The 25,456-nt window shown below is 36.7% G+C and overlaps 1 protein-coding gene and 1 pseudogene across 7 annotated transcripts in view; one reads left to right on the forward strand and one right to left on the reverse strand.

Annotated features, from left to right (window-relative positions):
- The window catches only part of RANBP17 (RAN binding protein 17), a 315,477-nt gene that overhangs the window by 220,348 nt on the left and 69,673 nt on the right, over positions 1-25,456 (forward strand). For all 7 annotated transcript variants that reach the window (XR_009353860.1, XM_059174293.1, XM_059174291.1 and 4 more), the window contains 4 exons: positions 3,304-3,377; positions 4,638-4,718; positions 14,545-14,608; positions 14,701-14,809. Coding sequence is in view for 6 of the 7 variants with exons in the window: in XM_059174293.1 (XP_059030276.1) it covers positions 3,304-3,377; positions 4,638-4,718; positions 14,545-14,608; positions 14,701-14,809 (328 nt within the window). In the remaining variant the exon portion in view is untranslated. The remainder of the gene's footprint in view (positions 1-3,303; positions 3,378-4,637; positions 4,719-14,544; positions 14,609-14,700; positions 14,810-25,456) is intronic.
- On the reverse strand, positions 10,660-10,758 carry LOC131832861 (U6 spliceosomal RNA; annotated as a pseudogene).

Raw genomic sequence — 25,456 nt, forward strand, 5'->3', positions numbered from 1 at the left:
TAACAAACATTATTGAGTATTAGGTATGGGAGATAAAAGAGCATCATCTCTACCCTCAGAGAGCTTACAGTCTAATAGAGAAATACAGGCATATTTAAAAAAGGAAGAATAAGAGTGGGAAGAAGGCACAGATGGCCAGGCAAAACCAACTTGTAATGAGTGCACATACTATTATGTGAAACACATAACCAAAGGCATAGCCATTTTCAACTTCACTGTATCCCTCAGAGAAGAGTGGACAACACACATGAGCTTATTGTCTTACTTCTTAAACCTTTGCTTATTTTTCATAATGATCTAATTACCTTAATTGATTCTGAAGTAAAACATTAGTAATCTATGAACTTAAAGGAAGGGTGTTTTTCTTTTTCCCCTAATTGTATTCCTATGCCAATCTCTGTATCCTTCCTTTAAAAGAGTATTGTGATGTAAGGTTCTTCTTGCTGTAATAAAATTTTTTTTTTGGTGAAGTGATAGAAGTTTTAGAAAATGTTGAAAACCCCTAAATATTGTTTTAGAATTTTTCCTGTAGAAAACCTTCACTGACTTGTGCTTCGTGGTAAACATTCTTGAAGAAATTTATATCCTCACTGGACAGACTACTTGCCACCCCCGAATTATATATGTCAATGATATAATTGAATTCCAAATGTTTGAAGACATTTTTATATTATCTGCATGGTCTCTGAATGATAAGTTGCCTTGGAAAATGTGAGACAGTCTTTTAAAAGAAATGCAGTAATCATACATTGATTTTAAATGACCCTGTCACACGTGAAAACAAATCAGATTGTTGCTCTTAATGAGCTTTTCAATTTACTATTCAGTAGATCAGATAAGTGGATTTAAGAGGTAATGATCCTGTTTAGTACTCAAGCTTGACTGTCAGATCCTAGTAGTGGAGAGAAATCCCTAGGGACAAAAACGTTGACACAGTTCTAGATGGGATAATGGGAATCAAAGCTAATGGATGATAAAAGGAATGGTGCAAGTTACAAGGATAATTGTGGATTAAAGCACTGCCATGTGTCAATGTTGACTGTTTTTTCTAGTATCTTATTGGGTCAAATCTGATGCTCTGAGAAACTGTTTTGACAGCAGAGCACAACAGACCTGCCTGCCTGCCTAGCTTCCTCCTTTCTTGAAGTCAGGGACACCGCAGAAAACTTCGTTGTAAGAACTGCCAATTTAAAAAAAAAAAAAAAAGATTTTTTTTAATGTTCAAATGTCTTGAATGCTTAAAATCACATTTTAGTTATTATATTTGTATTATTCAATGTGGCTTGGGTAAAATAAAAATTAGATTAATTCTGGGCATGCCATTTTAAAAAAAAATAGCATTTCTAAAGCCTTGAAAATGTAAACTTCAATTTTACAAAAATATGATACAGTGGGGGGGGGGCGGGGAGTGGGGAGTACGTGGGCACCCAGACATCTACAATGTGAGAAATACCGTGAGAGTGATAGACCAGACACTGTGGAAACATAAAGGAGAGTGCAACTCATTCTTCCTGGGAAGACAGAGAAGGCTTCCAAGGAGATGACTTTTGAATGGGAATCAGAGAGAGATTGAAGGCAAAATGAACAGCACGTGAACTCCTAGAAATCTGAAACTGCATGAGAAGCCTCGGTTGATCCATCAGTATTTCATTGTGGCTTCAGGTAGAGATGAGGTATGTTGGGGCCAAGTTGTAAAGGGCCTCGTGTGCCATGAATCATACCCATTATCAGATTTTCCAAGGGCCCTATTTACTCTGGTCCATGAGAGAGGTTTCAGGTTATGCTGAGATAAGGGAAACTCCCCTTTCTACATACCAGTCTTCTTTTGAGCCTGCTCTGGGCTTAAAGGTTTCTGATCACTGAAGACTGGTAGTAACTCATTTCCCGAGATTGTCTCTCCCTCACTCCCTCTTCCCCCTAAACATCTTTCAAATACAGTGATGGCTTCAATCTTATGAAAGGTGAAGGCCTACTCCCATGAGCAAAGTCATAGATACAGTGATTGAAATGCATTTCTGTAAGGCTCAGAAAAGAGCAGAAGAGGCAACAGGAATGTGAACCTCAGTCTTCCCCAGCTTTTCCCTCCACCCTTCTGCCCCTTCTGTCCTTCTTTTGCCCTCTCCACTTGCCATCTCCTTTCCCTCTCTCTCTCCCACTGATTCTCTACCAGGCTGAGCAGCTTCTGCTTATAGGACTTAGGTTGAAAGCCCAGAACATGAGTTTCTACTTTGCATAGTGTTGAATATCCAGATATGAGATCTCTGGAATGAACAGCCTCCTTCCCCTGTATAACCCTATAATTCTGGGTGCTTTGTGGTGCCCTGTGATTTTTATCTCCCCTTCGTGATCTATGGCAGTATACCAAGCTGGTGTTGACATGTGAAAAGCAAAAGACATAGGGAGTGAAAGCTAAGTTGCCATACCGTACCCTAGGAAATAGGCGGATCAGGAGAAAGTGAGAGAACACAATCACAGGGGATCAAATCACAGAAGAGAAATCCCATACAGCTGGTGTCTGGCAGGGATAACCTGGAATCACACCAGAGCATCAGGGAGCATGGAGGTGTCAACCCACCTCTCAGCTTTGCCAGCCTATTAGGGAATATTCCATTGGCTGCTGGTGGCATTTTCCCACTCCAAGTGGGATATGTGTTTACAAGCTCAATGTGGCTTGGGTTGGGACTGAAATGTTGCACCCCAAAGTCTGCAACCAACACTCCCTAATTGGAAGCTGGATTCCCAGGCCCTGATGTATTCAGCAGAGAATCTGTGAGCCTGGGATTTCAGTTTCAGCATGGAAAGTAAGACCTATCTCTACATTTGGGGGAGCTTAATTGAGAGATTTTTGAGGAGAATGTCTATAAATTCTTTAATTTCCTCTTACTTTTGAAATCCTTCTTTTTACAATGAACATAATCCTGAATTATTTGATGGTTTGCTGATATCTGGAATAGATAGAAAATTTTTTTAATTGTTGGAGGCTTTATTGAAACACTCCATTTTTTAGCCCTTTATATACATACACCCATCTTCGAGAGAGGGGTGGTTTGAGAGAAAAAAATTATGTGGTGTTCTGGGAACAAACCAAGTACATGAGTGTGGGTGTGTATTTCAAAATAAGAGAGGTACTTCCTGGAAGAAAAAGAGAGTAAATTATTAAATTATACTTTTTTAAAAAAAGATCCTTCATTTGCTCTCCCTACCCACTCCTTTCTTCAGTGTGGATGCAACAGTGCTTTAAATCTAAGTCATTTGAAAATGCATGTTAATGATAAAGCTTTTAACAATTGTGTTTTCATCCAGGTATATGCCCGTATGTCAGAAGTTTTAGGAATAACAGATGACAGCCATGTTCTAGAAACATTCATGACGAAAATGTGAGTTCTTTGATTCTTCTTTTGTTGTTGTTGCTTTGAATGTAATAGATATTTTTACCGTGTTTAAATCTCTTAATAAATTTTAGCTTTTAAATAAAAGACCTTTTTAAATTATGCTGTAATTCTTAGAATGGTAGCATTGTGCTTAATTGAAACTTAATTTCACATATTTAAAATTCACCACCCAAAGACGTTCTTATTTGTCAAGGTAGCCATACATCTGCAGTAGGCAACATCAAAATATGGTTTTAAAATGTTTACAAACTTTGATTCCTCAAGTCAGTTGGGCAGCATTTTTGTTTTTAATTAGAACGAAAATACCCAATTTCAGAGACCAACTGAAGAGATTATTGCAAACTGGAATCATTGGGAGAGGTTTGATTGCCTTAAGACAGGGCATTCATTGATTCCACCAAGAACCTATGGCTATCAGAGACATACTCACGGAAACTTCCCTTAAATCATCCTTTATAATCTGTTAGCAGAATTAACTAGCTTGTAGTCATGGACATAATTTTGTACATTTAGCCTGAATTTGTATGCCTCCATTTGGCAACCCACTTTTATCTGTGTAATGGATAGACAGTACTATGTTGCATGCAGAGAAAAGAACTACATAAATAATCATGACCATAAGAAGTGAGTTTTGGAGCCACAAGTTTGATGGTTCATTTCTTGGCAGTTAACTGTGAGCCTCTATTTGATTTCCTTTGTAACTCTTGCTGTCATTCCCTAATATGTTTATTTGATGTTTCTTCTGTGAAATAGGCAATTTTTTCATTTATAAAACTAAATTTAGAGAATTAAATACTATTTGGAGAACAGTGTTCTTATACATTGACTGGATATAATTTTGATAATGCCATTAAAAAGAATAGAATAGAAAATGTTCTCTAAGGGCGCCTGGGTGGCTCAGTGGGTTAAGCCATTGCCTTCGACTCGGGTCATGATCTCAGGGTCCTGGGATCGAGTCCTGCATCGGGCTCTCTGCTCAGCAGGGAGCCTGCTTCCTCCTCTCTCTCTCTGCCTGCCTCTCTGCCTACTTGTGATCTCTCTCTGTCAAATAAATAAATAAAATCTTTAAAAAAAAAAAAAAGAAAGAAAATGTTCTCTAGTGGTATTTAAACCTATTTTTCAACTTTATGAGATATTTCTGCTTTAGGTTACCTAACTTACATAAATGTATGTGTTTTTCCATGCTCTCTCTATATAAGCAAATACCTTAATTACAATTAAAAGCATTTTTTCCCCCATACTTAGTGTTACAAATCTTAAATACTGGGGAAGATGCGAGCCTGTGATTTCAAGGACTCTTCAGTTCCTAAATGACCTTTCTGTTGGATATCCTTTTTACTGTACATCTGGTAATGTATAGAAACACCATAATGCATGCATTCTATTGGCTGGGTGTATATGTTTATAACGTTTGTAATTGTTTAAAACAAACCCTTCATTTAGCCTTATGTGTAAAGTATGGTTTTGAAAGATTTATATTAGCTACAAACTATGAACATTTATTTAGTCTCAATTGAATTTATATGGATATATAGATTCCTCACTAGTTAAAGTTATGTTTTTATCCATCCAGTTTAATAAATGGATACATAAGAAAGTATGCAACCTCATGTGTTTTAGTCTGTGATTTTTCTTAATTGTCAGGGAGTCCTTGTTTTAAAAGAATGCATGTAACTAATTTGAAGAAGGTCAAGATGTTCTAAAAATATTACTTTCTAAAAATTGAATTCCTGAGGGTAAATACTATAGCTTCAGTATTCTTCAATTGAAAAGAATATTATTTTGATTAGTTAAGAGGCACAAAGGAGTAATAGGAAGAAAATTATATAATTTTTTTTTACCACTTCTTAGATTATTGCTGCCACCAAATCAACAGCTTATTTACTCTAAAATAAGATTTCCCATTATGCATTAAATGTTTGGGTTTCTATCTTTAGCAGATTTTTAAAATCTAAAACCAGAATCATCCTTTCTTATTATATTATAGTTAATACTATTGTCCTGTTTCTACCAATGAGAGAGAAGCATGTAGATTGTCTTTTATATGTTAGCTATCAAATACATAGGAGTTATGAAAAATAAGTGTTGGTTTAGTTAACCACCAAGATTAGCTGAGATTTAAATATGAGAACAGCATTCTGAAAATCAGTGGCATTGGATGGAAATTTTTAATGCAGGTTTACTGCAGGAATATGTTTGTATTAGTTAAGTTTAAAATTGTGTTCCTTGGGAAACCATAAAAGATTTCCAAAGTATTAGACACCCACTTTTGTGCTGGAATTTAATATGCAACTTTTTATTGGAAAATAATCGTCCTTGTCTGGCAAAATCCACCATGCAATATTTCTGTTAGTAGGTATAATGTAATAAAGACAGGGAGGGCTATTTATCACTACAAATTTTGAGGATTTCAGGATTCTTTTTATTATTTTAATATATTTCTTTGATATTAAATCAGAAAAATGATAAATTACACCTGTCCAGGCTGTTTTTCCTTTTTACTGGAAAGTGATGTACAACCCAATTCCAGTGGTCATTTTGGCTTTTTAAGATATGTATTTTTTCTTATTAAAAAAAACCCCAACCTGTATTTTTTTTAATAATAATGCTGAAATACTCTTTATTTCTAACATATGAAGTGGTTTATAAGTACTTCCTAGTCTTGCAAACTCTGGCCTTTTCACAATGAATTACTTTGAGAGCATATTATCTGGAAAGAGGCCTATGTTATTTTATAGCACATATCTATTGTTTAGATTTACCCTATTTTTTAGGGTGGAATTGAAATCTCATACAAAATTAATTTGATTTGTATTCTTTTCGGCATAATTTGCAAAATGTCTAATTTATTTCTGTCCACTATTTAAGTAAGATCCTTTTCCTATCATCTTATACCTCTTACATATTCTTTAATCCTAAAATTATAACCTTTTGTTTCATAAGCTGTTTAGTGCTTTCGAACACATCTTCTTGAAGTTCATAAAAAATCATATTTTCAGAAAACTTATTAGATAAAACTTAAAAGCTATAACATTTAAACCAAAGGGTATGAATGATTTCAGCTTGGGTACATTGATTTATATTATTTTAACAATTATTTCAGGTTTCCATATTTAGAAATATATATTAGTGCAATTTGATTTCAGTGCTCAGTTATTTGAATTATAAATCATTATGTCCCTTCTAGCTGATCAGTCATGAAATATCTTTGAATTCATTTACATAATGGAATATGTGAGTGGTATGTCTATTTCAGTGCAGTTGCTGGTTACCTAATGCTTGTTTTGTTATTTCCAATCGATTCCCTTATTATAATGTGTTTTAAAATCCTGATTTTAAAGCAATGCATTATATCTGTCTTAAAAATAAGATGGCACTCTTCAGCAGTATAGAAACAGTTATGCGAGATAAAAATCATCACCAACTGACCTCTATTAATGGAAATCTATTTATATATTAATATTCAAAATATTAGTAAGGAATAACTGAAAAGTATCTTACTACAAAGTTTTTAAATGTTCCTGACTATTTTCTAATGCATGTCTTCAGATACTTTTTTTTTCTTTTTCTGTTTTTTATCTTCTTCAGAGACTCCTACTCAGTGTTTGTTTATGGTTCTCAAAGCCAGTCTGTGAACTTGGTGTTCTTGTGTCTGACCACTTGTTTGGAAATTGAAGTCACAAAAGATCCTCAATTTTAGAAAGTGCTAAAAAGACTCAGGTTTACTTGCCTTAAGGTCATAGTCTCAAACTTTAGTGATGATCAGAATCATTAGAGTGCTTGTTAGAATACAAATTACTGGACTTGACCCCCAGAGTTTATGTTTTAGGAGGTGTTAGACTGAGGCCTGAGAATTTACATCTTCAGCAAGTTTCTGGGGATGCTAGTGGCTTAGGGACTGTGCTGTGCTTTTTAAGATAATTGGAAAATAGGACCGGATATCCTAAATAAGAAAATCAGGTACCTCTTTATAAAGACTGTCTTCACTAGGGAACGGCAGAACTGACATTTTTAGAGATAGCATAGTTCCTTTAAATCATAATGTGTGTGAGAAGGCCATTACATTAAGTCCCCAGATTTTAACTGGAGAACCTGTTGCTTTTTGCCCTAAGGTTTGAAGCTTTCCAAGTTAGTAAGACTAGTGTAATTTTAAAATTTAGTGGCCTTTTTGAGGAAAATTGGTTTTCCTATCAAATTCATTGCATGGGACATATATAATACATTTAGCAAATACATCTGAGTAGCTTTAAATTTTCAAGACTAAAATTCAAGAATTCCAGATTCTAAATAGCTTTATCTAACATGTACAGAGTTGAGATGGCTCTGTCCTGGGCTGCCCTCCACATCCAGGTTTAATACCTAAAGATCCTTTTCCCTCTTTCAAATACTTTCCAGTCATAAATTCTAGTTTCTGTCCACCTGGAAAGGAGGTGAGATTGTTCAAGTGATAGAACAAAGGAGCTGCCAAGTAAACTTATTTTAAGTGCTGAGAAAGAGGGAGGAAAGGGTGACATTTCATAAAAAAATTCTGTTTGTTTTTTAATCATCATTTCAAGGGTTTTTTCCCTTAAAAAGTAATTAATCAATATTTCTACTTAAATTCATTGTTTACTCAAATTTATGCAACAACATGTCTCACCTTGGGTTTCGGGTAGATAATAAGGAGAAAGGAAATTTCATTTTCTGTTAGGCCCTCTGTTGGTAGTTGCCCTTATTACATCATCTTCAAGAAAACTCAGAGTAGCTTTAGCTTTTTTTTTTTTTTTTTAAAGATTTTATTTATTTATTTGTCAGAGAGAGAGCGAGCGAGAGCGAGTACAGGCAGACAGAGTGTAAGGCAGAGTCAGAGGGAGAAGCAGGCTTCCCTGCAGAGCAGAGAGCCCGATGCGGGACTCGATCCCAGGACGCTGGGATCATGACCTGAGCCGAAGGCAGCTGCTTAACCAACTGAGCCACCCAGGCGTCCCAGAGTAGCTTTAGCTTTTAAAAACAGACCCCAAAGCAGATTCTGCACTAATTCGTGAATTTATCCCAACTCATTTTACCCTGTTGATTCTGTTAACTACAGTTCTTAGGATGAATAACTTCTCCATGTTATTGCAAAACCACCTCTATAATTTGCAGGGGTACAAAATGAAAATGTGGGGTTCCTTTCATAAGTTATTAAGAATTTCAGGGTACCTGGCTATAGAGATTATTTAAAAATAAAATATTAAAAAAAATTCAAGGGCACCTGGGTGGCTCAGTCAGTTAAACGTCCACCTGCAGCTCAGGTCACGATCCCAGGAGCCTCGGATCAAGTGCTGCGTTGGGATCCACAGGGGGTCTGCTTCTCCCTTTGTCCCTCACCCCACTCATGTTCTCTCAGTCCCTCTCTCTCTCTCTCTCTCAAATAAAGGAATCAAGTCCTAAAAAAAAAGAATTTAAGACCTCAATAACATACCATCGAAGCAAGCGCAGGCCCTTCTAGGCATAGAAGAACCCTGTGCACGTGCATAGCATGGACATCCATGAAGCTGGCTCAGGTTCTTTGTTAAAGAAATAATTCCTTCCATTTGGCTTCACATGAGCCCTCTAAGACTTGGAGGCTATTTCCTTAGTCCCTGTACACCAGGATTTGGTGAATATAATTCCTACCCATATGCATCATAAATCTATTTATCTATCAGGAGCTTCTCTCCGTTGTTTTCATTTTTACAAACTGAAGCTTCTGCTTCCTAATTCAGGCTGCTTTTGGTCACCGTGATGCTTTTCTTTTTCAACCCCAAACCTCCTCCAGTTTCATTTGTCTTTTCTTGCTTTTTTTTGTTGTTGTTGTTCTGTTAGTACAAAGCCAAGAATTGCAGCCTTTTGGATTTAACACTTAGTAAGAGTTAAATAATTTAATTCCATATTCATCCTAATGATTTACTTCATATTACTGGCCTCTTTCAAGTCAGCAAATATTAATTAAGCATTTGCTAAGTACAGAGCAAAAAGACAAATGAGACACAGACCCTGTCCTCACAGATTTTAAATTCTAACAGGACTCATCCTGATCCCAGACTGCCTTTCACATATTTTTCCTAGGAGCTCAAAGTCTGTTGTTTTATTAACAGAGGTTATTTTTTCTTTTTAAAATTTAACTTAAGTAAACTATATACTAATTGTCTGAAAGTCTGCGCATTGAAAATAATGTGGGTGAATGACATTTTGATATGTTAGCTTTGAGGGAGCTCTTTTTAGGGTCATTTAGATGTAGCTTGTATGGAAGCATTAGGTATATAAGTAATATGCAAGCCAGACGTCACTGATCTTCCCAGCACTGGGGTGTGAATCCTGAACGAGGCGGGGGTCAGGTCAGATTAGGGGGTGACAGATGAAACCAAGGTGTAGAACGAAATAAGGGTGAAGGGTGAAAGTACAATTGGGTATGTCTGTTACAGGAAATATATTAGTAATAAACAGAAGTAATTCTGCTTTTGTGAAACAGTATTAACATGTATTGCTTTACTTCAGTGAATACCACCATCTCCAGATGGTTTTGAGAATGTTAAATAAAACTGATTTCAGCATATATCCCTCAGGCATACTTCTATTAACATTTCTGATCAAAAGAAACATTGATTTCATTTTTTGTTTTCCATCTCTAGTATCCATGGAAAAGTCATCCCATAACTTACCTGCTCCATTTGGTTTTTTTCCTAGAACCAAGTGTGAGAATCCTCTCTACTCCCTTTCTATAACCCACTTACTCAAACCTTCACCCAGTTCTTTAGATTCCTGCTTCACAAGATTACCTTCCTTGAGTATTATTGTGATCTGATCATTCCTCTTCCCACAAGCCCAGAATCGCTTCTCCTTGCTTCTCAGGTCAAAGTAAAATTATTGATTAGAACTTGAGTCCTGTAAGAGTACTTGATTTATTGAGTTCTCATAACTAATTTCCTGATCTACCACTCAACCACAATCTGTACTTTATTCCCAGGCCAGGGAAGTTTATTTTACCTTCCCCTTGACATCCTTCATTATCTTTCACTGAATCACCACATATGCTCTTCTTTTCATTTGACCCATTGCAACTCAGTTAGGTCTCTTTTAAAAATTTTCAGGTCTTCCTAAAGACTTGGTGAAGGCATACTGAAACAGTTAGGATCCTTTGTCATAGTATTAACTGAAGGAACATAAACAAATCCTTTAGTTTCTCTAAGGCTCAGTTACTTCATCTATTGATAATATTCTAGCTCTTGAGATTTTGTAAGGATTAAGTAAAATAATAGATATGTCATAAAATAATAAATATGTAACAGTACATCTTTGCACAGGGGCCATGCTAATCTTCTCTATATCATTCCAGTTTTTATATATGTGCTGCTGAAGCCAGCACTTTAACAGTGTATCTGTGTTATCTAATAAAATAAGGCATCTGGTACTACTGACCCTATCACATAGTAGGTGCTCACTGAATTTTAATCCTTTCATTTCATTCCTGTCATCTTTATTTTTCTTAATTTTCCTGAACACCTAGTTCATAGCTGTATATCCAGAGGTGAATATCATATAGCTTAGTATTGGCTAGTCTTCTCTATTAGTTTGTAAACTATTAGAGATTAGGAGTCTTTTTTTTTTTCCTCTTGTTTCAGAATTTCACATAGTGGGCATTTGAATCAATGTTGCCCCCTTTGTTAACTGACAAAGCTTTAACTCCTGTTCCTTATAAGTAATTATTAGTATTCCTTAAGATGCTTCATTCTGGTGAGACATATTTGGATGTTTTTTAGGTTAGTAAGGTTTATGAATATAATCTCACTTTTGAAATAATGATACTAATATTTCAGTATACTTTGTACCTCTCATCCACCTATAGTAATTTCCAACATGTCATTGTCATGTCATGTCATGTCATCCAAAATCTAACATATCTGTGAACTTTCTTCTATCATTAAGATCTAATTCTGTCTGCAAAAACTATTTGTAAACATGTATCGTTTTTAAATAATTGCTTTGATCAGTGTATCATCCTTAGTGAATATCATATGCCTACTATACTGCTCCTTTGATTCTAAAACAAAAATTGCTTTACATTTTAACATTTCTGTAAAGAAGATATGCAAATACCACAACTGATGGTATTTTACATCTTTCTTAGCACATACAGTAATGATGTTTTTTTATAACCACCGGCATTTTAGGTTTGAGGAAATGTTGTAGATACTCAGTAAAAGCTAGATACCGTGGATTGAAACCATACTTGCTACTGCTCTGCCCATCAACTACTAAAGTGTGTAATACTCCTGTAACTGAAGAAACCAGTTTGTTCTCAATTTAGGTTTCCTTTTCACCACAGATACAAATTTTCAAAACTTTCCAGCATCTGTAAGGTATACCATTTGTCTTGACTTTTTCTTTCCTTTCTTCATTTGTCGTGGTAACTATCAGTAAGACCATGCCCACCTTCCTCAGTGTTTTCATGACTACATGGATACAAACGGGAATTTCCTAGGGATTTTGTTTAGTGTGTTACTGTCAGCCCAGCTACAGAGTATGCTCTGTCCTAGATGTGATGAAGGCTCATTAATGGTGGTGCCTCCTAAAAGAAGAGTTTCCCTGTTTTTTTCTGGGACCCAGTTCCCATTTCTGTTGTGTCTCAAAAAACTAGTCATCTCTATAAAGTCACTGGCCTCTTTAAAATCAAATGGATATGATGCAACCTAATGAAAAGAGCTTTTGGTGTTGAGTCTGACAGACCTGAATTTGAATCTTAGCCCTGCCATTTACATGTTCCATGCATGACTTTCACTAAATTCTCTTACTGCTGTAGGCTCCTACTACTGGTGCTGTTACAGTAGCCACCATTACTATGTTCCCTTTGAGGCGTTGTTCCAGACAAGCCTCTGGGGTCTGACCTAGTCCTGCCATGCAACTAAAATGTTCCCACCCAATGAAAGTGGTGCCTCTTCTGAGAACCTGAGTCTCTTAGAAAAGTACAAGATGAAAGTAAAAAGATTATAAATATGATGTATCCATTTGCCTTTTTAAAAAAACATTACATACTCTCTTAAGGACCGTAATAGCTTTGAGTTGAATTCCTATGAGGGAATATAAATAATCAGATGAATTCTCATTTATTTCTTTATTGAAAAAAGTAAAAATTTATTCTTAATCTTTTTTTTTTTTTTTTTTTTTTTTTGCTTTAGAATGTAATTAAAAGGCAGCGAGGCTGGCCTTGATACAAAGTGCACAGATGCAGTTCTACAGAAAATGTATCTTTGGCAGATGAGATTCTTCCTGCGAATGTTCTGTTTATTGCTACCATAAATATTCCATTGTCAAAACATGACTTGCTGTTTATTAGTAGCACTGACAGGAAGATTCCTATTAATGGCAGCATTCTTATTACCCATAGACCCTGTCACTTTTAACTTTGCAATTCCAGGAGAATTGTATTTGGTAATTACTTAAGATATGTCTTAGTTTATTGATCCCCACCCCTGTTTAACTGAGTGAAGTTTGAGTGGCAGTTCTTCTGCTCAGTGATTTATACTGGGAACAAATCATCAGATCTCATCCTTGTATGCAGGGAGAGACCTCCTGCCTATCATCCCCTGATCTTGTTCCCCTTCAGCCTGCCAGAAAAACACAGTGCACTGAGCACCCCCTGAGAGCAGTGCACTGAGGAAAACGAATGGGTGTGGCCCCTGCCCGTGGGAGGCTTGCAGCCTTCATATGGAGGTGAGTCAGATACACATGCTTAACATGCAGCTGGAATGGTTGCTTGAGTCAGAGGGCCTTGAATCTGAATTATACCCGTTGTCTTTTGGAAAGTTTTATTTAATTTTTTTGAATTTGTTTCTTCTTCAGAAAACCAGAAGTGATACTACCTACCCCCATGGGCTTGTGATAATTAACCCTGCAAGTAGCAAACATTCTGTATGTGTTACTTCTCTAAATCTTTGTGTCTTCCTCCCTGACTTAGAATTGGTGAAGACGTTTGCCTGCTCTGAGCCTCGCAACCATCCTGGAAGATAGCTTGGGTGTCATTTGTTGGAGAGGGAGACTAAAGGCTCAGAGGATCTGAGTATAGTACTCAGACTCATTCAGCTGATCGAATGGTGTAGTGTAGTGAAGCCAAAAGCCCAGCTTTCCTGACTCAGGTTCATTGTTTTTTCTGCTCTTTTACACCGACACAGGAATGATGAAGTAAAAGAAGAGGGTGTTTGTATATTCAGTAGAGGTTCTTACAAACACATCAGCCCTTCTTTGATGGCAGCACTGACCGGAAATTATTTAGGCCTTGCGCTGATGTTTATCATTTCTCAACTTTATTCTTCTTCTGAGTTGAACTGTTCAGGTGGTAATGTGGCCCAGTAGAGAGAGAACATGGCCTCTGTAGTCAAACCTCAGTTCAGATCACAGCATTGTAGTCCACAGTAAAAATAAATTTTTACTTTTTACATTGTAGTCCACAGTAATCTTGGGCAAGTAACTTACTTTCTCTGAACTTTGGTTTTCTTATCTATGGATTAGAAATAAGAAATTATATTTAACAGGCTAATTGTGAAGATTAGGTGAATGAACACATATAAACATCTTAACACCTAGGGTGTTAGATGTAGTAGGGTCTTGAGAAATACTGGGTCATTTAAGCCTGTCCTTCAACACTTGATGACACGCGCTCAGCTGCATCTAATTGTATTCTGATCTTCTTCATCTAAAGCAGAATTTTCTCAGATTTCTAACTGGGCTCATTGTTTCTTGGAATTGAACAGTTTTCTCTTTCTGGATGGTCTATTATGAGTCTTTTATAATTATTTTTTATGAAATAATATTAAGTGAAAAGAAGTTCTCAAGTTATATCCAAAATGTAAAAAGGGTCAGTTTTAATTTTCTACTATCAAGACTTTAATAGTAAAGAAGTTTTTGTCTTAATTATAAAATTCATTTTTCCTTTCCATAACTAGAATATGTATAAGATAGGAAAAGTAATTGCACCGGTTAATAATGGATTATCATTCTTAACAGAATGAAAGACATTTCTGTAGCAATACTCTTTAGAAATAATATTGATTCTTCATAAATAGAAATTGATGCCATTATAATTCAGTGTTATTTTGTGATATATTATCTATAGATAAGACAATTATATTTCCCCAGATTCCTTAACTTCTATTACCTATATCCTTTTAAAAAAACTTGTGAAGATAGATGCCGTGAAATTCATGCTAAAAAACCACACGGTAAGTCTTACTTCCTTTCATTTGTGACTAGGATTTTCTGGGTAGTTTAGGTGAAGTGTTTGTAACTTTGGATGCCCTTTTGCTTTCAATAGAGTGAACACTTTCCCTTCCTTGGAATCAGTGACAATTACAGTGTCAGTGACTTCAGGTGCCGAACCATCTTCTACACTGCCCTCACTCGCCTTCTGATGGTAGATCTAGGTAAGGTGAAGAATTGATTCGTAACTTGATTAAGAAGGGCTCAACAATCTACTTGTGCAGTTGAAGGAGCACACTGTTAGTGAGGACCATATTTAAGTTACTAGAACTTGCCATCTTCGACAGTTTTCTGCAGCTCTCTATGATTTGGGCGTCAGAGCCAAAAGACAAATCTTTGTATTTAAAGTGGTATTTTTCACTTTGAATAGAACCTGCATTAATTCTTTACCTCGGGGTTTTCTGGGTATCCCTTGATCCATTAATTTTACTGCTATGAATCTAGGAGCAGTCTTCAATACTGAAAAGCTTTACACACAAAGATTTTTCTTTGTAATGACATTTAATCTAGAGAAAAAATGGAAATGATGTAAATATCCAGCAATAGGGAGTTGTAAAATTACAGCATATCTACTTACTTGATGGAGTAGTCTGTCCTCATTAAAATTGGGATTTGAAGATAGCACAATACATGAAATTTTATAAAATTAAGTGAAAAAGCTAGCTGTTAAACTGTGTAAATGATATGAGTGTGCCTGCGGTGTGGCTGCAGAATGCATCCAAAAAAACTTAAATTCTTTAAAAATGTTAAATGTTGTTTTGTGGTAGTGAACTATAGGTGACTTTTTCTCATTTTTGATTATTTAAAATTTTTTAAGGTGTTAACTTTTCTAATTGGAAAATTAGACTTCTTTAATAATATGACTTCTTTAAAAAATATCTTCCACTGAAAGGCTTAGCTAGACATATCCACAAGTACCATCCACAGGTAGATAGTACCTGAGGATGGGCACTTAAGCCTCTTTGTGGCGACCATATTATTCTGGGTTCCCATTTTCCCCCCATGTTTGAATACTGCAGGTTAATCAGTTTATAGACACAATGTCATTGTGTCATGACAGTGATATTGTCAACCGATGACAATATATTATCCTTAGAGAATATAATAGTGATGGTACTTTTTTTCATCCTTTTTCTTGTAATGTATTGATTGATCCATCAATTTAAATGTGAATTTTTTTAAACATGATCATACAAAAGGAAAAAGGATAAATAATTTTCTTTTGCACATAAAAGACATTCCTCCATGTAGTAGAAAGGTGACTGAACTGCCCTCTGTTCCACATCTGTATTATTTTCATGCATTTCAACAGAATAAATTACAAGAGAGACAAACAGCCAAAAGTTGAGCGAAATGCATCTAGAATGATTAAGGGGCTTGGTGGGATTGATTTCTAAAGAAAGATTAAAAGAACCATGTATGTATAACTTGGCTAAGTGACAACTAGGGCTTGAGGCAAAGAGAACTGTCTATAAATATTTGAAGAGTGTAAACCAGGCATGCAAAACCCAATCATCTGCTACCTTAGGCAAGTGGGAGATCTGAGTGACAGCTTTGCATACCGCACCCTGCCCTGTATTACCTCTTGCCTGCTGCATCAGAGAGAAGAGGAGCAGCCCGACTCCTTGTCATTGTCCTCAGTAATCATTGAGAGAACACACTGTACTGTGAGCTCTGAGGGCAGGACAGAAACCAGCCAGACATACAGGCCCCTGCCCTCAAGGAGCTTGCCCTTTTGCTTTCCTCTCAGTTATCCAAGCATTAAAGAAGACTGTGTCTAGACCGAATTTATTTCCTAAAGCCTTAAAAAATGCTCCTTTAATGATGCCATCAGACTGAGAAAACCAAAACTAGAGGACAAGACGGAGGAGATTTCCTAGCAATAAGTTCATCATGCACATTTTCAGGACCTGGAAATGGAGTGGGTCAAGATCCTTTCTCATATAGACATCATAGACCAAAGAACCTTCCATAAGTCCATGGGAACCTAAACAACAGACAGCACTACTGGTATTCACAGCATGCCCGCACTTACCATGGTTATGATAACTGAGAGTCACGACGGTGCCCAGAAAGACCCTGCATTACACGCTGCCACTTTGAAAACTACTTTTATTTAGCATTGCTTAACGCAAACTGTGAGGTATGAGAAGCTATAGGAAAATATATAAACTTGAATAACTGAGAAATGATTTTATTAGGTTTCTCAAGGTTAGGTTCCTTTGAATTACTTAACCCATAACAATATAAAGTATAAATTGATATTTTTTTAGTTCACAGCATTTTTAAAAAAGGTCAATCTCCATTATGTTGCAAACACATCTTGGATAGCTCGGCAGAGATGGAAACTGACTGTGTGAAGTGCCTGGTATGTGGCAGGTACTCAGTACGAGGAAACTGAGTCTGGCTATGGGTAAAGTTAAAAACAATGGCAACTACAGTCATGGAACTTTTACATTGTTTGAAAAGAAGTCTTTATTTATTAGTGGTTTTCACTTTTTGAAATAACTAAATGTATACTATAAGCATCAAGGGACAATTTGTGGTATATATTACCAGAGCTTCTATTTCTGGTGAAGAGCCAGAGCTGCTCTACTTCCCAAAATACTCTGAGCTCCTTCACAGCATGGACTTTGCCTTCTTCATGTTTTCTAGCACCGATCTCCTGTTGCTACCTTGTAGGTGCTCAGTAAATATTTAGTGAATGAATGAATGACACATAAGTATGTTGCAGCCAAGATGCCATCGTCATGGTTCCTGGAATCAGCAATTCCTGCCAGGTTCTTTCTGGGAGTAGCTTTGATCGTTGGCCTCTCCAAGACAAAACAAACCAAGAGGCTGACTACTTTCACAAGTGATCATCTACACGTGGCCACTCTTGTGCTCGATTAATCGCTTGTTGCTCTCTGTTCAAAGTGTTATTACTTCATAGATGATCATTTGTTGAGTGTTGCTGAACACAGTTTTATTATTTGAAACCTTGTCTCACAAACTAGGTTGACTGGAACGTTGCTGCCAGAGTTCCTGTATGTGTGGCTTTATAGTTTTCTATTGTGTATTCACTGTCATGGAAACAAAGAAAAAAGAGATGGTGCTGTTGTCAAAAGAAGCACAGATCCATGTATTAAGTGAAAGAAGTAAAAATATTAGGTAGTGAGAATTCTTCTCATATGAAGGAAAAATTAAGGAAGAACTTTTATATCACTGATTTTTTTTTTAATCCAATAGAAAAACCCCTCAGCAACCTGCTTGCAAAACACAGGATGTAAGTCTTGGACAGAAATATAAAGCATATTCTAATTGAATCCAACAAACTAAACAGAGTATGTTGTGTATGAGCCATACGTGCACACTGGAGTGATTAGAAAAGGGGAAAGAAATTGGGTGTCACATTAATTGGTGTTTACTTTGAAATCCATTTTGGTTTCTAGTCAATTATTTGTACTCTGTATGAATTTAATTAGATGCTATGTGCCCCAGGTTGTATTTCAGATGAAAATGGGGGTTTTTTGGCAATAAACAGTTGTACCATTTTATCAAATTGCTCCTTGGCTACACTAGATGAAATGTTCACTTGTATAAAGAACAGAATTGAAAGCATTTCATCATCAGAATGATGGTATTTAATGTTGGCCATGTATTTCCGTATTCTAAGAAATTATAAAAATTAATGCAAAACTCTCTTTGCAAGATAACATACACACAGAAGAAAATGGGTGGCCATCCATATGTGCATGCATGTTAGTCCTTCCAAGAATCACTTAAAGTTCCCTAGGTTATTTTTAAATTAACTTTATCAATCTAATAAACTAAAGGAAAGATAATATTACCCAAGCCAGTAAATGGAGACCCTCCAGGGAGCAGTTTAGTATAAAATACTTGAATAAATAAAACCTTCTATTTTGTTTAATTTGAATAGAGGTGAATTCAGTTGACAAATATTGGAGAAGGGGAAGTGTGGAAAAGAACTACAACAACACTCTGTTTTGTGGAGAACTGAATATTATTCATTGCAAATTAGGTTTTTACCAACCACAAACTTAGAATTACTCAGTGTCATATAGAATTGTTTTTCCTTGGTATCGCTAACAGTTGCTTTTCTCGGCCTTTTTATGACTGCACCTTATCTTGAACTACTCAGATGAGAAGCACATTGATAGGATGTGGGAAATTGCATACTACATAAAGCAGTGCTTTCCCTAGATACTCAAACTCTAAGAAGAAGTCATATCTTGTAATGATCAAGGGATTGTTAATATTAAAATGTTATTTATAGACATTAAGAGGTATTTTCTCTTTAGGGAGCACTGTGCTATAACACATACCTACCTTTATGGCTTTTAATAAATAATTGGCACCTGAAGATATTCCTAGCTTAAATTTGAGGAATTTTAAATAAAAAGTAAATGAGTTAAATAAAAAGGGAAGAGTATTCTAGAAATAGCTACTAATGATAAAAGTAAAAATATACAGAAGAAGGAAATTTCCTTTTCTTTATTATTAATAATTAACATTTGTTTATAAATTTATAGTCTGCAAACCACTGTCACAACAGCCCATGTGAAATAGCTTTTATTGCGTTGCTTATCTGTTAGAAAAGTGAGGTTCAGAGAGACTGAATGACTTCCCCAAGGTCAGTCATACAACCTCTAGCCCTGTGACCACACATTCTTATTCACTTGTACTAACTACACTGTTACTTCATCTTTTATATTCTCAACCAATTAAGAAAGGTAACTTTTTCTTTTTTATTTTTATTTGAACTGTTTGGACTGAATGATTGATTTGAGGCTTGAGGGCAGTGAGAAGGGAGAAGGGATTACTTTCCAAGCTTCTATCAAATAACCAGATAGATTAGTGTTTATTATTTGCCCTATATAAGTATATTGGTCCTTTTGTCAGTGAAAATCAAATGTAGTTTTTAAAATTTGTCCTCATATCCTGATAATTGGCCAAAGCATATTTATTCTCATGGATAAAAAGAACACAGAGGTAGATGGCCCAGAAGGGTTTAGAAATGAGAAGCTTGATCAGAAATAACTAATGTTCTGATAGATAAGAAGAATACATCAATATATCACCTGTGTCCATGACTTGGCAGAGATGATCTGGAAAATAGACATGGGGGGGTGGGGGGACTGGGCAATAAGGGGTAAAGAAGCAGCTGGAAATACTTAGAATCTATAATGAGATAATTAAGACTAATTAGCCGGCCCTGTAGGCAGAAAGCAACCCATTAAGTCCAGATCCAGTTTTAATAACTTACCTGGTTTTGAGGGTAGAGGGTCTAGAGCACCCCAGGGAACGAGATACTTTAGGGATGGAACTTTTCAGGGTGGGTTTCCTAGAAAAGGAGTACAAGGGTCTGTAATGGGTGGTGTATTTTTCTTCTGAGAACTAAAATAAACATTCTAGTTCCCTAGGGAGAGGAATTAAAGGGAGCCTCAATTTTCTCATCTATGAAATGGAGATACCTATCTTAAAGAATTGTTACATGCTTTAAATAAGAGAAAGAGGTGTGAAAAGGCCTGGAACAATTCCTATCACAAAACAAATACTCAGTATGTACTAATTAAGATAGAAATACTTATTTCTGTGTTAATTAATACATACTGAGTACTTGTTTACAAGTGCTTGTTTACAATATTTGCAATCAGGGGCACAGACTGACACCAGGACTTCAAAATAAGGCAAGTTCACTACCTTTAGTACAGCTACTCTGCCTTCAGCACTTGGGCTATTATTTTCTTACAGGAGCGGAAGCTGTTAACACTTCCTGACAGGTCCTACAGCAGCCTGCCCTCCCTGAAGCCGTGGTCCTGTCACAGCCAGCTACACCTCCTAGACCATGTAGGGGAAAAGTAAATTTTGGCCCATGGTAGCACCTTTTTGGCCCACAGTAGCACCTTCTAGCTAAGCAACTTCCTCAAGACTTATTCTAATAGTACTGGAGAAGTGCTATCCCAGTGAAGCCCTGGGGAACAGCAGATGGCACAGACCTAGGCCCGCAGAAGTCACTGGCTCTTTTGATAGGACCCATTGGTGTGTGGTTTTAAGTTATTTTCCTTACTCATCTGCCTCTGTATCTTCTTGTTTGCCTCTGCTCTCAATTCTCTGTAGTTTGGAACAGAGAGCTTCCTAACATTAGATCTGACCTTTACTAATTATATTAGTTACCTATTACTCCCATTACAAATTACTGCGAATTATTGGCTTAAATATTACAGATTTATGATTTTATAATTCTGGAGGTCAGAAGTCCAAAATGGGTCCCGGTTGGCTAAAATCAAGGAGTCAGCAGGGCATCATTCCTCTCTGGGGCTCTGCGGAAGAATCTGCTCCCTTGCTTTTGTTGCTTATATGCCACCTGCTTTCCTGGGCTCGTGGCCCCCCCCTTACACCAGCAACACCAGGTCAAGTCCTTAGGCTGCCATCTCTCTGGTGTTCCCTATCTACTTTTCTCTAACACTTTAAGGACCTCTGTGATTACCTTGGACCCATCTGGATAACCCAGGATAATCTTCTCTTTTAAAGATAATTAACAACCTCAATTCCCTTTTGTTTATAACCTGACATATTCGCAGATTCCAAGCATTAGGACATGGTCATCTTTAGGGGCCATAATTCTGCCTATCATACTAACCTATCACTAATACCAAAGTATTTCGCATAATAGTTACCATATAATAAATCCTCAGTACCTGTTGGCTACCATCATTTATTATTATCATAATTATTTGTGCTATTAACAGCTCCTTGACTACTCTCCCAGGTCCCCAGTAATCCAACCTCAGTTTGCATTTGAATTTGAGGAAATGAGAAGTTTCCTGTTCTGCATACTTCTAAAGACGGAGAGAATTGTGTTGATGGTGGCTTTTTGGTGGGTTTTGGTGGGTTTTTTTTTTTTTAGATTCACATGCCATAAAATTCACACTGATAAAGTATAAGTTCAGTGGTATTTAGTACAGTCAGAATATTCACAAGGCTATACAACCATCACCATTATCTAATTCCAGAATATTTTCATCACCCCTGAAAGAAATCCTGTATCTTAATAGTTATTTCTTACTTCCCCTGACCCCGGCCCCTGGTAACCACTAATCTACTTTCTGTCTCTATGAATTTGCCCATTCTAGAAATTTCATCTAAACAGACTCATGTAATATGTGGCCCTTGTGTCTGTTTTCTTTCACGTAGCATAACGTTTTCAAGGCTTATTCATATTTTACCATGTCTCAGTACTTCATTTCGTTTTTATGGCTAATACTCCATTGTATAGCTGAACATTTTGTTTGAACAGTTGGGTTTTCACCTTTTCGCTGTTAGAATAATGCTGGTGTGAACATCTATCTGTAAGTTTTTGTGTGGACATGCCCTTTGAATTTTCTCAGGTGTATACCTGGGAGTAAAATTGGTGAATCAAATGACAGTTTTATGTTTAACTTTTTGATTATCTGCCAAACTGTTTTCTACAGTGGCTGCATCGTATGACCCTGGCTGCACCAGTTTACATGCCCACCACTCAAGGTCTTAAATTGTATAAAATAACAAACGAAGTGTCTTAAAAATAGCATGCCCGAGAGCCAATATACTAAAAAGGTTACCATTAGTATTTTAATGTGACTTCTCTGAAGGAAAAGAAATCGGAACTCCTAAAGTGAATAACTTCCTGCTGAATCAGATCCTCAGACATCCAGTAGAGGGGATTAGATTTGGCTTTTACTGAAAAGCTGAAGAATTTATCATTTTTATTATGCATGACTGAGAACTGCAACAGTGTTCCATTAATATTTACTTTTCCTTATGCCAGTGAACATATTACTCTGTAAATTGGCACTTCACCTTCAAATCAGACTGGTTTCTGGGCCCTGGTCAGAAAAAAAATGAGCAGTTTCAATTATTATTTATAAAATGGTCACATATTCATTTGGCATTCTAAATATATGACTTGCATAATTGAATATGAAGTTATAAGAGAGCAAACTCGTGTTTTCTCCTTTTCTATCAGAAGCAGTAATTGATACCTCTAGGAGTAAAACAAATAAGGAAAAAATCTCTAATAAATGTTTTATAGAGTTTGTTTGCATGATATAAACAAAAATGACCAGTTTTCTGGCTTAGATAATACAACGTATTACCCTGCAGTAAGAGAGGAACAGGGCTAACTGAAACATAAACACTTTTATAGAAATAATGCCCCAGTGTATCCAATTTGCCTATCTTAAACTCAAATGAACGCAGAGGAATCCCTTTCTCCCTACCAGAACCAGTCTGATTGTCCTTCACCCTCTTCTGACTTCATGCGGCTCTAAACTCAAGATTCTGTAACCCTGACTTCAGTGTCTGCCTCTGATACCTTCCCCCCTACCCCACCGTGGAGACAGGAGGAAAAACATGAGCTGGAAGTAAAGCCAGTGGAATTGGGGATCTGAGTTCACTGACACTTACCAGCCCAAGACTGTTGGGCAAACCACTTAACCCTCTGGTTAAGTGAGTTTCTCTGCCTGCATGTGAAGTGGAGGAAATAGTCATATAATTCCATAGGATTGTTGGGACCATTAATGACTTGCACCAGTGCTTGGAACCTAGGAACAGCTACATGGGTGTCTATTAAGTAAATCAAGTATTAAATTCATTGCCTTCACTTAGTAAGCACTCAACTGTTGTTATTCCATCACTCCACAACTATTTCTTGAATGCCAGATCCTAGTCTAGGCTCTGAGGATGTAGTAGTCATGATCAAAACAAAGTTGCTTCACCAGGGAGCTTACGTTCTATTAGGGAAGACCATGAACATATGTGACAGTAAGTCCCATAGGAAAAATAAAGTAGGTTATGAGAATGGAAGGCGGATGGGGGTCAGGGCGAGTTTTGCAGTAATGTTTCAGGTAGAGAGGTCAGGAAAGGTCTCTGACGATATGACATTAAAGTAGAAATGCTGTTTGCATTCCTGTCTTCAGCATGTGCTCTTTGACTTCTCCCTGCTCATTTTGGTGGCTTGTTTTCCGTGCCTTGATTATCCCATACCTCAAACTTTGATTGAGGAAAAAGATGAGCCAGGAAGTTTTTTGATCCATAGCTCTGGGTATTAAGTGAACAGTTGAATGGTAAAATCCTGAATTTGTCTTTGTTCTGATTAAATATCCTTACCTTGGGAAAGCTCTGCTCCCAGAGGAAGGGTATTGGAGGACAACCTGCTTGTCACACTTTATTTGATTCCTGTGATCACCTCTCTAGGTCCATATAAAGCTCAAAACAACAAAAATGTTAATGGCTGACATTTATCCAAAACCAGAATTTTGCTAACAAGTAGCAGAGCCAGGATTTGAGCCTAGAAACTTCAAAGCATCCACTCTTTCCTGTACCCTTATCTACTTGCAGTGATTGTTACCACCATTCTTGTTAATAATTCCATGTTTAAAAGATACTTTATCTTAGGAGAGTAAGACTACATGGTTTAAATATAATGTGTGTATATATTATTTATTTAAGGATTTGATAATGTTTACTTCAGTTAGCTACTGTATTACTCATATCAGGTGTTAAGAAAATAAGGGATTTTTTTAAATGTCCCCTTTATTTTCATTCAAATACAGTATTTGTGTAATACACGCCAGGCACTGTTCAAGGTGCTGATACTGTAATGCCAGCACCACCACAACTATTGATAGAGCATCTTCTATTTTTCATGTGTTAGAACATTATTCACGATGGTGGACTTTTTATCCTTATATTGTGGATGAGAAAACTGAGACTCAGGGTAATTAGTGAATATCTGAAGTTAAACAGTAAGTGGCGGAGCCAGACACTGGTTCTGTTTATCGCTGAGCCTCACCTGCCGACATCATTCTCCTTCACCTAGAAATCAGTCTGTTAAACTGTCTGCCTTTAGCTCAAGCCATGATCTCCAGGTCCTGGGATCAAGCCCCACATTAGGCTTCCTGCTCAGCAGGAAGTCTGCTTCTCCTTCTCTGCCTCCCCCCACTCACACATACACACACGCGCGCGTGTGCTCTCTCTCTCTTTCTAATAAATAAATAAAATCTTTTTTAAAAAAAGTAAAAAAAAATAAGAAACCCCTTTGGGATCCCTGGGTTTGGTTGAGTGTCTAACTCAATTCAGCTCAGTTGATTGAGTGTCTTAACTCGATTTTGGCTCTTCTCATGACCTTGGGGTCATCAGATGGAGCACCGCATTGGGCTCCACATGCTCGGCATGGAGTCAGCTTGAGATTCTCTCCCTCTGCTCCTCCCCCTGCTCACTCTAAATAAATAAAAAAATTTTTAAAGTAACCCCTATGTAAAGAATACTATATAAATTGTCAGTTGTGTAGCTGAGACACGGAAGCCATCTAAATGGATAAGGAAGATGTGATGTGTACACACACACACAATGAAATATTACATAGCCATAAAAGAGGATGAGATTTTGCCATTCATGACAACATGAATGGACTTAGAAGGTATTATGCTAAGTGAAATAAGTCCGACAAAGACAAATAACATATGATTTTACTCAGGTGGAATGTAAAAAAAAAAATGAATTAATAAATGAAAAGCAGAATCAGAATATAAATACCGAGAAGAAACTGATGGTTGCTGGAGGGAAGGGAGGGGAGGGGATGGGCAAGATGAGTGAAGGGGACTGGGAGATACAGGCTTCCAGTTATGGGATGAATAAGTCACAGGAATAAAAGCATAGCTTAGGGAATGTAGTCGATGATACTGTAATAGCATTGCGTGGTGACAGATCGTAGCTACACTTGGGGTGAGCAGAGCATAACATAAAATTGAATCATTATGTTGTATACC

Source organism: Mustela lutreola, chromosome 5 (genome assembly GCF_030435805.1).
Source record: "Mustela lutreola isolate mMusLut2 chromosome 5, mMusLut2.pri, whole genome shotgun sequence".
NCBI lineage: Eukaryota > Metazoa > Chordata > Mammalia > Carnivora > Mustelidae > Mustela > Mustela lutreola.